This window comes from Colossoma macropomum, unplaced genomic scaffold (genome assembly GCF_904425465.1).
Source record: "Colossoma macropomum unplaced genomic scaffold, Colossoma_macropomum, whole genome shotgun sequence".
Lineage (NCBI taxonomy): Eukaryota > Metazoa > Chordata > Actinopteri > Characiformes > Serrasalmidae > Colossoma > Colossoma macropomum.
This window is the reverse complement of record NW_023494788.1, coordinates 32,498,147-32,512,940: the sequence shown is the minus strand read 5'-3', so window position 1 is coordinate 32,512,940 and position 14,794 is coordinate 32,498,147. Positions and strand designations below refer to the sequence as shown.

The window sequence follows — 14,794 nt, the reverse complement described above, 5'->3', positions numbered from 1 at the left end:
GGCTGAGAGGAAAAGCAAAATTAGTATGGATTATGCTAATTGCTGTATGAATGTTGTAGGTGGGTCAGTATGGCTTGGAACGAGTGTTAATCAGAGGCTAATTGTAAGCAGCCTCCCTCCCCTGGCTGATCTGCGGGAGTTTAGTCTGAGCACGCAGTTCGGTGGCCAACTCAGTGCTGAGACTGGAGGCTACATACTGCTTATGTGTGTGCGTATCTGTTCTGTTTCTGTATTTGCGGCTTGTGGGGAGGGGTAGGGGGGTGGACCTGTGCCAGGTGTGGATTTGCGGTGTCTGTGTGTGTGTGTGTGAGGCTGTGCGTGTTGTCCGAGAGCCCAGGGCTTGAGCAGGCTAATGTGCCCTGCTCCGGCTGATCTCTCTCCGCTCCCTCGCCTCCCACCCGCTCCCCGCAGGAGTACGCCCTAACGTCAGGTGCTAAATAATACATTAGTGTTTTGACAGGGCATAATGCGCTGCAATAGGGCGATGGGCGCCCACATGCTTGCCTTTCCCTGCCTGCTACTCCTCAGCCGGCCGGACAGGCTAGCCTGTAATGGGGAGCTCAACAAGCCCGTCTCCAAAGTATCTCCTCAAGGCACTCTAAAAAGAGCTCTCAACAAAGACAAGCCTAACTCTGTGGCGCAGACAGGAACATGGCCTTCTACGCAAGTCCGTTTTTCAAAACCAAAGAGCAGTTTTATAATGCTGTGGTCAACAGAAATCTTTTTTTAACTCATTACCATATCAACTTATTTGTTCCTTGAGATGAAGGCACGGAAGGCAAGAAAGAAAGAATAGATTTCCTGCAAACTACGTTTGAGAAAGTTTCACTTTCAGCGGTAATGTCTCTCTCACCCAAAGCCCTAAAGAAATCACAGTTATAGATGAAGGACTCCTTTCCAGCTTCCAGAAATTGTAACAGCTGGCCCACAGCCCTCTTAAAAGGTCACCATGGTAATAAGCCTCGATGGGCAGGGAGGCAGGTCACAGAGGCCCCGCCCCTCAGGTGGGATGTGGATGCGAGGAATGGATGTGAATATGGGTCAGTGTGTTCCAGTAACAGGAGAGAGAGCAGGTCTGTGAGCCAGCTCCCTCTGTGGAGCATGTCCCAGTATTTTCTGGTTCTGTGAATGCTGCTTAAAATAATAGTTAAAGAAATACTCACTTTACACAATTCATATAATTTACCCATTATCCCAAATGTAATCCAAAGCCCATTCACATTTTCTGTTAATTCTTTACTTCTACACTCTAGCTTAAAGGCTAATGCAGAAAACAAGTAATGGAAGCTTGTACTCCACCAGTTAGCCTTGTGTAAACTGCATGTTTAAATAAACACACTCTTAAAACTGCAGTGTTAAATAATCTCAAAAGGGCATTATGTGGCTTATGTGGTTTCTAACACTGTATGATAAAATCTGTATCTGTTATCTGTAATATAGAAACAAAAGCTTAAAGATGGTTGCTGCTACTTTTTTAGACAACAGTATGTCATATAATATCAGAAACCAGAATAAACAGTTTATTTGAGATTGTGTCTAATTTGAGATAACAGTTCAACATGGTGTAAGGTAAGTACCTCATGATTTCCACAATGATAACTGGTAAGGTAGAAAATTTCATTACTTGTTGGCTACATAAAATTCAACCACCATTCAAGTAGCAAACTTTGAACCCCAATACAGTACTGTGAAAAGGTCAAACACCACCATTGATTTTTTTTAAATTCCAGTCAAAACTGACGTAAGTACAAAATTATTTTTCAGATTAAGGGGAAAAGCAGAAAACATATATTTAACAGAAAATTACACAAAAGCACCAGCAATTACACAAAATATCAACTTATTTTCAGTATTTAGTTTGTTCAACCTTTGCCTTTATAATAGCTTCCATTCTTTTCAGGGGATTTGCTTTCAATTTTTCAAAGAAATCTCAGAGATACTGGTACCCTCCTCCAAAGTTCAGTCTTAAAGTTCTTAAAGTTAAAGATCTGTTCAGACACATAGCGCTGAACTCTCACAGTGGAAAGATGGACAGAACACCTGTTTTTCAGATCAGAAGCAAGAGTGGAGCTTGACTGATGAAAGCTTTAAGTACTGTTTAATTGATGGAGTCAGTTTTGGTGGTCTACCAGGTTTTGCATGTTTGTTAGGAGTCCCACTTTCTCTATAACTTTCAATAATTGTTTGAAGTCTAATTTTTGAGACCCCTGTTTTTTCACATATTACTTTGACTTTCCCCTCCCCTATGCAAGTTAATTATCCTGTATGTAACCTCCTCAGAAAAATCTCCTGAAAGATAAATTATTTGTACATAAAAGCCGTTTTGACTGAAAATGAAATACATGACTTTTGCACAGTACTGTATTTCTCTCAGACTGCAATTTTGGGATGGGGAAAACTAAGTATATGGGATCAACTGTCGTACAGTAAATTAAGGCCAACTTACTAGGTTTCTGGATAGGACAACTGTGGTTCATCTCTTTCTCCACATCTCTCCCTCTTTCCATCCTTCCCTCATTTTCCTTCTGGGTGAAGGAAGGGAGCATACGAGAACAAATGTAGCAAACCTTGGCAGCAACAACCCAGAGCTTAGCCATGGGGAGCAATGTGACCTTTTGTACTGAAAAGGTTCCCTGTCCAAAAAAGGCAATGGCTCACAATTTTGCCACTATTAACCATCTGGATCTCCATGCAAACACAGAATTCCTGGCCCACTAATGGTGCACTGAATCCACATGGACTCAAAGTTTTTAAAATTCGGTTCAATGGAGAGTATTCTTTTTATATAACACAGACCATGGCCACATGAAGATGTGCATAGAAAACCACAGAAGAGAATGAGAACCAAAACCAGATTTGGCTCTATAGTAAAGCCTCACAATAGCTTTTCTGCTAAACAACGTAATGTTCAATAGAAAAGCAGAAAAACCTTTGCACTCAGATATGGAGTGACTTTCTGTACTGGGGGGTTGTTTTTAACGAAAATATGCTAGGCATATTAGTCCTACAATGTACTACTGTAACCTAGTCAGAAAACATAACAAAATTGCTAATACATGCTCATTTCTCCATACTCAATGCTTTGCTTTTGAGATTTAATGTTTACTTACAATCTGAAAATAACACTTCACAACTAGACCGCACAGAAAGGCAGCACAGCAAAAGCTGCTCAGGGGTTTCCTCCTCACCCCTCATGACAATGGCTGAATGGGGGCTAGGATTAAGCTAGACTTGCTAACATTGCTGGCCAGGCAAGGGTTTTGATTTATTTCAGCTGGTCCTATGCAGGTGCTCCCTAGGCACCTAGCAGCCTTCAGACTTGCTGTGAGGCACACTTTTCATTCTCTCTGAGAGCTGCGGCTGAGGCGCCGGCGAGCCTGGTTATGATTGGCATTGGACTTGCTCCCCCTGCTACTCTGTGTGGAGCTTCTGCACCATTCCCTATACATTTGAGTCTGGTACGGCCTAAACCTGTTATCTTCTTCAACTCTAGGCTCATTACTCAGCTTTTAATCTCAAGGTATGACTTGACCTCTCCATGCATGCATTCTGTCACAGGTTCTGTTGCAAGGTTGGACAAACATAACAGAATGTTGGCAAAATTTCAGTTTAGCTTAATGAAAATATGTAACTCAGTCTTTGTTAAAAATATGGTACTGTGCAAAAGTCAAAGTCACCTTCATTTATATTTAATTTGTAATCAATTTATTCAGTTTTTAGATTACAAATAAGATAGTCCACATATATAAAGAAACTGATAGGAAAATAAGTGGAAAAACAAGAGTTTTCAAAACTTATTATAGGAGTTATTATTAAACATATTAATAAAACATATAGAAAATGGCATGGCATTATTGTACCGATACAAAGACGCCAAGTATTGATACACGGACACCAAGTATGGATATGTTATTATGTAAATTATTATTATTGCAAATATGAATGAATCTTTTTGTTCCTAGAATCAACTGCTTTTCGGTCCACTAGATAGTGCTGAGTTTTTTTATGGAGAAGCTGGTGAATAAGAAGCTGACTACATTTGTTGATGGCAAAGCCAATGTTAAATCAGCCCAATAAAAAATCCGTTTGACAAAGCTACCTTCCAATTTTGAGTGAGCTAAGAAAATAGCCTAATCCATCAACTACTTCACGTGCAAAGACCTCAACGCTCTTCTTACTTACTTAAGACACTGGAACCCAAGTATGTGACTATGTTTTTTCAACAACACAGCCGTACTCAAGCTCTACAGAGAAGTGAAGCTTAAACTTCAGGAATCTTTGAGTATAGCAGAAAGGATTGCATTAACATGCGATGCATGGACGTTAAGGGCAGTGAATTCCTACGTGACTGTAACAGCACACTATCTCACAGGGGACTGGTGACTACTCACGTTCTCTAAACTAGAGCAGTACATGAAAGTTACACCAGGGCAAACAACCATATATAACACGACCATCACATAAACAGTACTTAAAGCTTTCAACTATATATACAGGAAAAAATCCAGCTCCACTTCAGATCTGAAAAAATCCATGTGTCCATCCTTACACTGACAACTCACTATGAGTCTGAAAGGATGTGTAGCTGTCAAGAAGCAGTAACTGAGAAAAGCAAATAGACAAAAGAAGAAAATTTGCAAATCAAATAAACAAGCTGCTGGTGTTCTCAGAACAATGAGAAGCAGGAAATGCAACCAACTTCTAAGACTATACTTTGGAGGTGTGGAAAAACATCCCTGCAAATTTGAAAAGCAAGTCTACAGAAAAAAAACAAGCTATAACAAAGGCAAAGATTGGCCACACTAAATACTTAATATCTCTCTCTCTCTCTCTCTCTCTCTCTCCCTCTCTCTATATATATATATATATATATATATATATATATGTATATTTATTATTAAACATAAATACTTGCTCTCAGGCATACTAAATGTTTTGTTTTGCATGTTTTGTGTTTCTCTTTCCTGATGTCTTTAGGAATGTAGATGTAGAACTCATGGTCATTTCGACCCTGCAGTCACTTTATTTATGTCGGTATACACTTTCTATACACCTTTATGTCGGTGTAGCAGAATCATCTTCCTTTCAAACATTAAAATATGCCTCAGATAATGTCTTTTAAACAAGATCACATTATAATTTGAAGATTTTTTCCAATTTATACCTCTACGCAGAGTTCTCAGTCATGAGGTCAAATTGACTGCAGTTTCTATGTATTTGTGAAATTTGGTTCCAACTTTTAAAAATTACATTACTCAGTAAGAATGATCATAACAGCTATGTTTTATCAGGGTACAGTGAATGTATGAGTATGTAGAGTTAGAATGCCTGTGTATACTGACTTTTATCATGTGTACTGAGCCCATGTCCTTTAGGATTTTACTCATGATTATATTGTGGCATCAGAGCATGCTTTGGTTTCCATGATGCTTTGCTCATGCTTAGCCAGGCTGTATTTAGCTCTTAAAAAAGTAAGTAAATGTTTTCAGTTGCATTTTCAAGTATGTGATGTTAATGTTTACAGGTTATGTGAACACTGGAGCAGCTCAGGTACTGAAGTGTTAGCTGCTGTCATCCAGGTTTGGGTCCTGATTTATAACCCCTGGCAGGATTCTGTAGCAGGCTACGGGTGTGCTTGAGGTTTAAAGTGCATATTTCCTCCCTCCGGAAATAAAAGTGTTCTTCTTTTTTTGTACTCTGGCTGCTGAGTCAATTCTAAATAAAGTTACATTATGGGCATGAACTGGTGCTCCCCAACACTGCAAAATTAATTAGTCTTCCAAAAAAAAAAACCCAAAACAAACAAATAAATAAATAAATAAAACATGAACACACCTACTACAATGTAAAAATATTAGAATCTTTCTGATATTTTCTGCATTTTTAAGTTATAGTAATAAGAAGATATGAAATTAACATAAAGCATTACGCGCTGATTAACAGAGTCTTAAATCAAAACTATCTTACATTTTACATTCTTTCTTTTGCCTTTGCCATCTGGGATGCTTTTCCAAAAGATGTTCACATATGTCGAGCTCTTGTTATTTGAAATATTTTAAAATAAAATAAACTGTATGTAGGGCAATGCTGTCAAAAAAAAAAATTCACAAGACAAAAATGAAGATATAAGGTTTTATTCAGACCTGTGTGATGTCCATACGGGCATCACAGCTGAGCGGCTGGGTGGACATCAGACCATTGGAGCCAATGAAGGTGGTCAGTACACCTCTCTCATTGATCTTCTGAATGGTGGTCCCATCCACAAAGTACACAAAGCCCCTCTTGTCCACTGCAATACCTGCACAGAGAGACAGCAGAGCTGTGATGAGTGTGTGTGTATGTGTTAGAGACAGAGGAGGGAAGCTTATCCCCATGCTGTTAGACATTCTGCTCAACAAATGTCACTTTCAACAAACTCATTGCACCATAGCAATGTAATTATGTTTCCTTTCCATAGAACACTAAAAGGATTATAACAATGTAAAGGAAAGAAAATAAGTCATTTGTGAGATTAGATTCCAGGAGTAAGGCTTTGAAAACGCTTAGGACTGCATAAAAAGCCGGGGCCGGCATTGGCGCATTGCGGCAGGATGGGCCTTTTTCCTCCCGCCAACTGTAAGGTGCTGCGCAGCGAACGGGCGGCACAGGAAAAGCCATAGTGCACATGGTGTAAAGGTTAGGGCGTGCAATGAATCATCCTGGATGGGCGATAGGCAACCTTCAGCTCACATTTCTATAGACCTAAATAGGCCCTTCACTCAGCCATGGTGACTCACTTTCATGATGAACCGGCACCCTTCCCCACAATGCACGTCGTTCAGCCTTTTATGACAGGAGCAGCGCTCCCTGGCCCTCTGATCACTCAGGAGGAAAATGAATCAGTTGTGCATATGCGGGAGGATGGAAATCTCATGCAGGACTGCGGGATGAGGAACCGCTGAGCAGCACATCCACATATCCACATACACCTTAAAGTGAGAGTTTGGCACTGTATGCCAAATGGTAACTTTATAGGAGAAGGAAAAAAAAAACATGGTAATATAACAAGATATTATTCCAAGACCTTTTGCTCCATTGCTATCAGTCCATTTGACATGAACGCTCACACAATGTAAGGGCAACTAGCATTTTCAAATAGTGTAAAAAAAATCACAATAAAAAGCAAGGTGAAAAAGCAAGCACATATTTAAGATAACTTAATAAACTGTCATGGTTTGTGGCTAGTGTGTAATCACTGAGGCACCATTTGATTCTAATTTGCTTCCATAAAACATTACCTTCCCTTACCTATTAGTTACAGTTGTATGCAAAAACTTGGACACCCCTGACTACACTACATATTTTGTTGATTTTGAAGAGAAAAAGAAGAAAACGACCTCGGCGGCAAACTATTAAAAATACAACATTGTCTGAAAATGTAACAGCACTTTATATTTGATTAACTTAATTGTGAAAAAACTTGCAAAAATGGGAACACCCTGCTAAGTGGCCCTATTTAGTAACATGGCCTTTGCCAGATTTCACAGCTTGCAAATGCTTTTTCTAGCCAGCTTCAACTTTTTTGCATTTCTTGAAGCTGTTTATGGTGGAAGTAGTTCATACTGAGGTACATTTTGGATTACTGTATTCTTGCAGAAGCCAGCCTCTTGTCAACTTCAGTTTTATGAGTAACTGTGCCACATTTGGTTCCAGAATCTTCTGATATTTAGAAGATTGCATTCTTCCATTTACTCATGCAGTGTAACCTGTACCACCGGCTGCCACATAACCCTAAAAACGAATAGGACCATCCCCATGCTTAACAACTGGCAAGGTGTTCTTTTCATCAAATGCATCTATTTTTTATCCAAACATTCCTTTAGTGATTGTGGTGTAAGTGCTCCATTTTTACTTGATCAGTTGACAGCACTTGTTTCCAAAACGTTTCTGACTGATCTATTTTTTGCTTTTCAGACATTGACTTGTGTGATGAGATCGCAGGTAAGTTTACCTTCTGATGACACTTCCATGCAGATTATGATTGTGCAAGCAACACTACACAGTAGAAGAGAACATTACTACTGTGTCAGCTAAACCTTTTTGCAGGTCCTTTACTGTCATATGAGGTTTTTACTTTGTATTTCTTGCCAGCATACAAGTAGTTCTATCAGTTTTCTTGGTCTTCCAGATATTGCCTTAACTTCCACAGTTCATCTGAACTGCCATTTCTTAATGACATTTCAAACAGCGGGAATTCTGAGCTAAAAGTATTTTTATGTTTTTATAGCCCTCAAAGCCATCATAGCCTTTGTAGACATCAATTAGTTTAATTTTCAGATGCTAAGCCAGCTGCTCAGAGGAGCCCATGGTTTAAAGAGTTAGAGAATTGATTACTCTCTGAATTTGTTAACAGGCAATTCCTAATGACAATCTATGACATGGCTAGCCAGTCCTAACAAGCTAATTTAAGGCTAATGAGTTAGTTTGTTGCAGAGGTTGTGTTTATTTCTTTTACTTAAGAAAACTACAAAATATGTAATTTGTCTAGTGGTGTCCAAACTTGCATTATATTATAGCTTCAGCACAAACCTAGCAAGGCAAACATCAGAAGAACATTTGGGCCCAACATTTTTTTTCACAGCACAGGTTCAGAAAGTTCAGAGAGAGAAAATAAAAAGCAGCTGAGAACAAACAGGCAACAAAAACAGCCCACAGCTTGCACCTTCGCTTCAGATACTGTACGAGGTGATGCAATCTGCAGGCAGGCACCCCTGCTGGCTGCAGTGGCACCACATTTGTCATGCTGTTTTATGTGGGGGCATCTCGAGTCCCCCGCCCGCCCTCGGCGTGCAGCACGGGCCGAGTCTGAGCCTTTTGACTTTCCCTGCAGTAAGACTGTCCTCTCTCCACACGGCTAATGAATTCCGCCAACTGTCAGCGAGCGACACAACAGGGTCAGTGCATTGCTTCTGCATGGCAAAGGTGAACCTGGCGCCGCTGCCTCCTGGCCCCTTCATCATCCGCCCGACACTGATAGATTATATGGTAGACCGGGGCAAAGGCTGCTACCAGCGCCCTCCTTCCTAACCCCCCTCCCACCCCCACTAACCTCACTGCTTCCCTTTCACCAGCTGGCCAAGACTCTTCGGCAGGTACCTGCGCCGTGTTAACTGCTTCACTAAGCGTGAGTAGCGCCTCCACTGGTTCTTGCCTTGAGGGAGAAATCTGTAAGGGCACTTCTAAAAACCGTGCAAGACCTGGTAGGCCACCAAACTGCCACCATCAGAAAAACAGTTCTCAAAGCTTTCAGCTGTGAAAGACAGGAGAAAATCACATTCCATTCTTGCTTCAGATCTGAAAAAATCCACAGGTGTTTCTGTCTGTCCTTCCACTGTGAGAAGAACTAAACGTTGTGGGTCTGAAAGGATGTGTAGCTGTAAAGAAGCCATTACTGGGAAGAGAAAATAGACAAAATAGAAGAAAACTCTGGAAACAATGAAGCTGATGGTGTTTGGAATTACTTGGATTGTAAGAAGCAGAAAGTGACAACCAATTTCTAAGACTGAACTTTGGAGGTGTGATGAAACATCCCTGCAAATCTGAAAAACTGAAAACAAGTCTACCAAAAAGAATTCGTTTTTGAGGCTTCTATACAATTTTCTATTAAATATATGATCTTTTTTTACTTATTGGGTGTCTTGAGTGGAAATCAAATAAATTTAGGGTGATCTCTTACTTTTGGCACATAGTTGGCAGAATCCCTATGCATTTAAGTGTTAAAGATGAACCTTAAATATTTATTTTGAGGAAAACGGGCGTAAATATTTGTGACAATATCTGTGACAGTGTGGTCTTGGGAATATCACTTTGCTATGATGTCGGCATTCATCAGCGCTCAAATCTTTTAGATGTTTAAACCACATTTGAGCCATGACTTTTAACATGTGCTTTTAACTCATTAATCAATAATTAGGTAAAATCTGCTCTTCATACCAGGGCAGACACTTTACAGGGCAGCAAAATATGATATATAGTTGTATGTTACCAAAACATTTAACTAACAAGTAACAGTGAAACAAACATTACTGAGAAAATGTCAAAAGGAGCCAAGGGCTCCCCAAACATCTGGCAGGCACTGTAGACCTTACTTAGTAGCTTTCCTGGGCTGAATATTGTCCTATTCCAATAATCTTGTATTCTATGAAGTGCAGTTGCAGGAGCAGCCCTGTTTTGTCTGTGTTCTTGGGGAAAAAATATCTGTGAATCGCTCTACATGCCAGCGCATGTCTTCACACAATTTGCTTTCAACACAAATTTCAGTCGAATCCGCACCTCCCTAAGTGCCGAATGTTGTTTCACTGGTGATAATACTGACTGAAATACATTCACAGATATTTACTAGAGTAGTAAACTACAGTTGTTGCCCTTAAAAAAAGAAAAAGAAACTGCATCATATATCTTTAATTAAATTTAATTTTCATTTATAGTACTACAATGTATTAGCTGTATTTCTTCAGCCAATTTTTCAATAAAAACAGCACAAATATGCCTTGGGTAAGGGTTCCAGTCATCTGCTGTACCATGTGTTTTATTAAAAGCCTTCCTGATTTTTGAGTCTATTCCCGCTGGGAGCCTTCTTCAACGTTAATAACTGCAACAGATTTGAACAAGGAGGCTGAGAACTGCTATTGACAACTTCTCAACCAATTCACAAGTTGGAATTACCAAGAAAATGATGCCGGCCTATGTTGATGACTTTTTTTTCCCCTGCAGTTTCAACACTAATTTTCAGCATTTTCACACAGCACAAAGCTGATGTCACTTCACCGAAAATAACTAGCTCTCAATACGTAGCTAACCAGTTCTGGCTTTGGGCATCCAATCCATTCTTACATGGCTGGCTATATAAAGCATCTGCATAGAAACTAAATATATAAATAAAGAGATACATAAATAAATAAATATCAGCCGGCATAATTTGTTTTCATGTTTCTGTTTTAAAACGGGTTGCGATCTGCATGGAGAACGGCTTGTGCCACAGATTTGGCTTTAATGTGATGGTCTCAAAGGGTCTGGGATAATCTAAATCCAATTAGCAGAGGGAGAGGGGAGCTTTTTACATCCCGAGCGTTGCCTCTGAGACAAGATGCAGCTACAAGCCCCCTCTTTCCTTTTCTAACCAGCACTGACAGCTATTGTCGTCGCCTCTTGCCGCATAACAGTTTTACACCCCAGAAGCATGAGGAAAGAGCTTTGAATGGTCTCAATTAATTTTTTTTTGGATAATGAATATGTATTCATCTGATATTCACTGAGCTGATTATCAGACAAATAATTCATACTGGTGGCTAAAACACATGTCTTGTATGGATTTGGGACATGTAGCAATTGTCCTTACTGTTGTTTCAAGATGAGTATCCAATAACCCAGCAAAAACTGCTCAAAAGAGGTCATTTACGGAGAGAAATTAGAGTGTATGCACATATGTATGCATGTGTAGCTTCATGTTTTGACATTGACAGGGTAAGAAGTTTTGAGATCAGGATGTGGTTTTCCCTCTTCTCTGAACGTGCACAGCTGCTAGTTCTTCACGGCTTGAAGGAACATTTTCTTTACAACAGTGTCACAGGAAACAACACCTCAATAATGAGCAAACATCTTCATCTGCAGCACTATTAGTAATGGAGAGAGCAATCAAACATTTCAACACCCACAGCAGTTCAAAAAGAAAAGCTGCAGTGATTTCAACTGATATCTTCATCACTAAATAATGGCGCTGATGGTAACAAAACAAACAAACAAAAAAACATTCTGAACTACAAAGCCTGGCAGACAGTCAATGCGGTAGTAGACTATGGCACAACACAGGCTGTTGGCTTTTCTTAGAAGCATGCACACAGACAAACACAAGGACATGGGGTCATACATACGCCCTATGTACCTATGTATTATATATACACTACTACAACTATCAGCAATAATAAATGTCTAAGCCTATCTCTAAACCTAACCCAAACCTTCATCTCAGAACCAAAAAGAGCTTTTGCCCCATTTAGTTTTAAGAAAAGAAAAAAAAAGGAAGTTTTTGTAAAAAGCACTTTACAACATCACAGAGATAGGGACCTAATTCACGAGTTAGTCACCACTAGGACTCGAGACTTGTGACTTGTGGTGAAAGTTCTGCATGAGAAAAAAATTAACACAAACAGTGCTAATCAAATTAGTACCAACGTTCATGCGATAAATAAATAAACCCTTTTGTTTGCAATCTTCATTACAACTTCAAATAACAAGCCTCTCACTACAGAAAACTTTTAGTCTGATGGACCGTTGTTGACTAATCTAGCTGAAGTAGTTACAGATCACATTCCCTCAAAACTGAATAAAATTTTAGCTGGTTAGCTATTAGGCTATCCAACTAGACTAATAAACCATTGTTCTGCCTCAGTTGTTTTGCCTCTTTCGTTTCAAAACCACAGTAAGCACTTCAGGGCTGTCAGAATTTGGGTTTTTCTATAATGAAAGGCTTGTTATTTGAATCAGTGTCGAAACTGACAGGTTTTCAGTAGGGGTTTACTTCTGTGCAATGCAATGCCTGCTGTTAATAATGAGCCCAAACTAAAATTCTCTTCGAAAGACCTGAGACTCGACTCGGACTGGCATTAATTGACTCATGGATTTCCTATGAATTCAACATCTGAAATGTACAAAAACTTACACACATGCAAACATGCATGCACTCAACATGCGTCAATCTCCAGTTAGGCTTGCGAGATTCTGTGAAATATATCATTGTCCAGCTTTGCCCCCTAGCCATTGCTAATTGACGACTGTATCATTAAGGGTTGGATGGGGTATTATTAAGTATGGTGGAAGGCAAATGAAGAGACACTTCTCAGTTCAGTATTAAAAGGAAATATTTTTCTATGTGTGCCACCAGCACACTGTCTGAACGCAGCTGTCCCATTACTTTTAACATGGTAACTCTACAAAGAAGCCCGCTCAAAGGAATGGTTTGGCGAAATATTAATTCACAAAATTTCCCACTTACCCCAGATGTAGGTGAACAGCGAAGGCATGTTTGGTGTCCAAATTTGTCTTCTTTAGTTTAGTGCTGGAGCTATGAGGCTAATATTGCCAACAAACACTAGACATCAACAGTTTCTCAACCTTTTCCATAAATACATTTTCAAATTTCTCTCAGGCTGCACAAAATGCATCCAGGTGTTCAGTAAGTTCAGTTTGAAAAGGTTGAGAGAAGTTTTGGAGACATGATTACTGAAAAGATTTGTGACTATTGATTTCTAGTGTTTGTTAGCAACTTTAGCCTCATAGCTCCAGCCCTAAACTAAACTGGAACAATTTGGTCTTGGCAGATCAACCACTGGGTTAAATACAAAAAATGTCTCTTCTAAGTAGACTTTGTATTTAGCAATTTTGAGGTAATGTCAAAATCATTTAGGCCCATGTTCACTATGTTGATAAAAACACAGAATATAGATTATATATAGACAAATGTGATTAACCTTTCTTCTGATGTTTCCTGACATTTAAATCATCCAACTTGATGGCTATTGCTGACGCATTCCAAATATCATTGTCAACTGGCTCAGGCCTGCTCAAAGTGTTCAATCATAGAAACGCTGGGAGGCAGTTATCATATTTTTTCACAAACACTGTACATACTGTTCTAGTCCTTGTCAATCCATATTTGCTTTTTGAGTCTAATAGAACATAATAATAATAAATAATATGTAGGAAACAGTGCATTTTCAAGAATGAAATAAGCTACTGAATATCAGCACAGTCTAAATTAATTATATGGCATTATGCTATTACATAAGTACCATGTTTCCTCTCAGCATGATGTTTTGCACATGGCTTAGAGCTGGAACACCTAAGGCCGGCCGCCTCCACAGAGCGAAGCTAACGCCTGTGTGGGATAACGACATGCAAAAGGGTTTATCCCTGTATTTAGTAGGTGCATGCTGCTACTGTAATGAAAGGGGCTAGTGGACGTAAAGGCTGGCTGCATCATAGACGTCGTGCGCCCGGCGTGAAAAGGATTTTGTGCAAGTGAACTTCTGCCTTAGTCTCTTGCCTTCCTACCTCAGGGGAAAAATTTTGCTCATTACAAGCCTGCGGCCTATTGTTTTCCCCGGATCATATTTCACCTATTACCTCCCACAGAAAAAAAAAGACAGAGAGAAAAAAATTCTGAATGTCTGGCCCGAATTGGAAATGTGATAAGATAAGGCAAGGCAATTACTCACACTGTGTGCTTTTGCAAATTCAAACCCGGTAAAATAAAAAAATAAGAACATTTCAGCAGTTGATTTGAACCGGGCCCTATTATTCTGGAAATGGCACTGGGGTAGGCCATGTGTGACCACAAGAAACAGCCTCAGAGCGATGCTGAGACACTTACACACAGGGGGGGAAAGTTCTGCTACAGTGGAACAAGTGAAACAAGTACAGTGAAATTACAGTGAAACAAGTGAAACAACTGCAACCACTTTGGGCAATGGAAACACAGGCCACACAACAGACATGAACATTTTCACACCAACTGAGCCTCTGAAACCAGCATTCCATAGTACATTGACCAAAACAGGAAAATAGTCTTGCTGATTAAAAAAAACTCTTTTTTTAAACCCTAGAAACGTCAGCGACAATAATATAAGCATGTTGTAGGTTTACATGTGTGTTCATAGCACATTGAAACAAGCAGAGAAATACTGTTGAAAGTTCAAAGTCTAAACATTTACTCCATTTGCAGAAGTTTGGGACCTCTAGTCAAATTACACATGGATTG

At 39.6% G+C, this 14,794-nt stretch overlaps 1 protein-coding gene across 1 annotated transcript in view; it reads right to left on the bottom strand.

Moving 5' to 3' along the window:
* LOC118807259 (teneurin-1-like) overlaps nt 1-14,794 on the bottom strand; it is a 280,336-nt gene that overhangs the window by 16,924 nt on the left and 248,618 nt on the right. Inside the window, exon 23 of the mRNA XM_036569223.1 lies at nt 6,144-6,298. Coding sequence (XP_036425116.1) covers nt 6,144-6,298 — 155 coding nt within the window. The remainder of the gene's footprint in view (nt 1-6,143; nt 6,299-14,794) is intronic.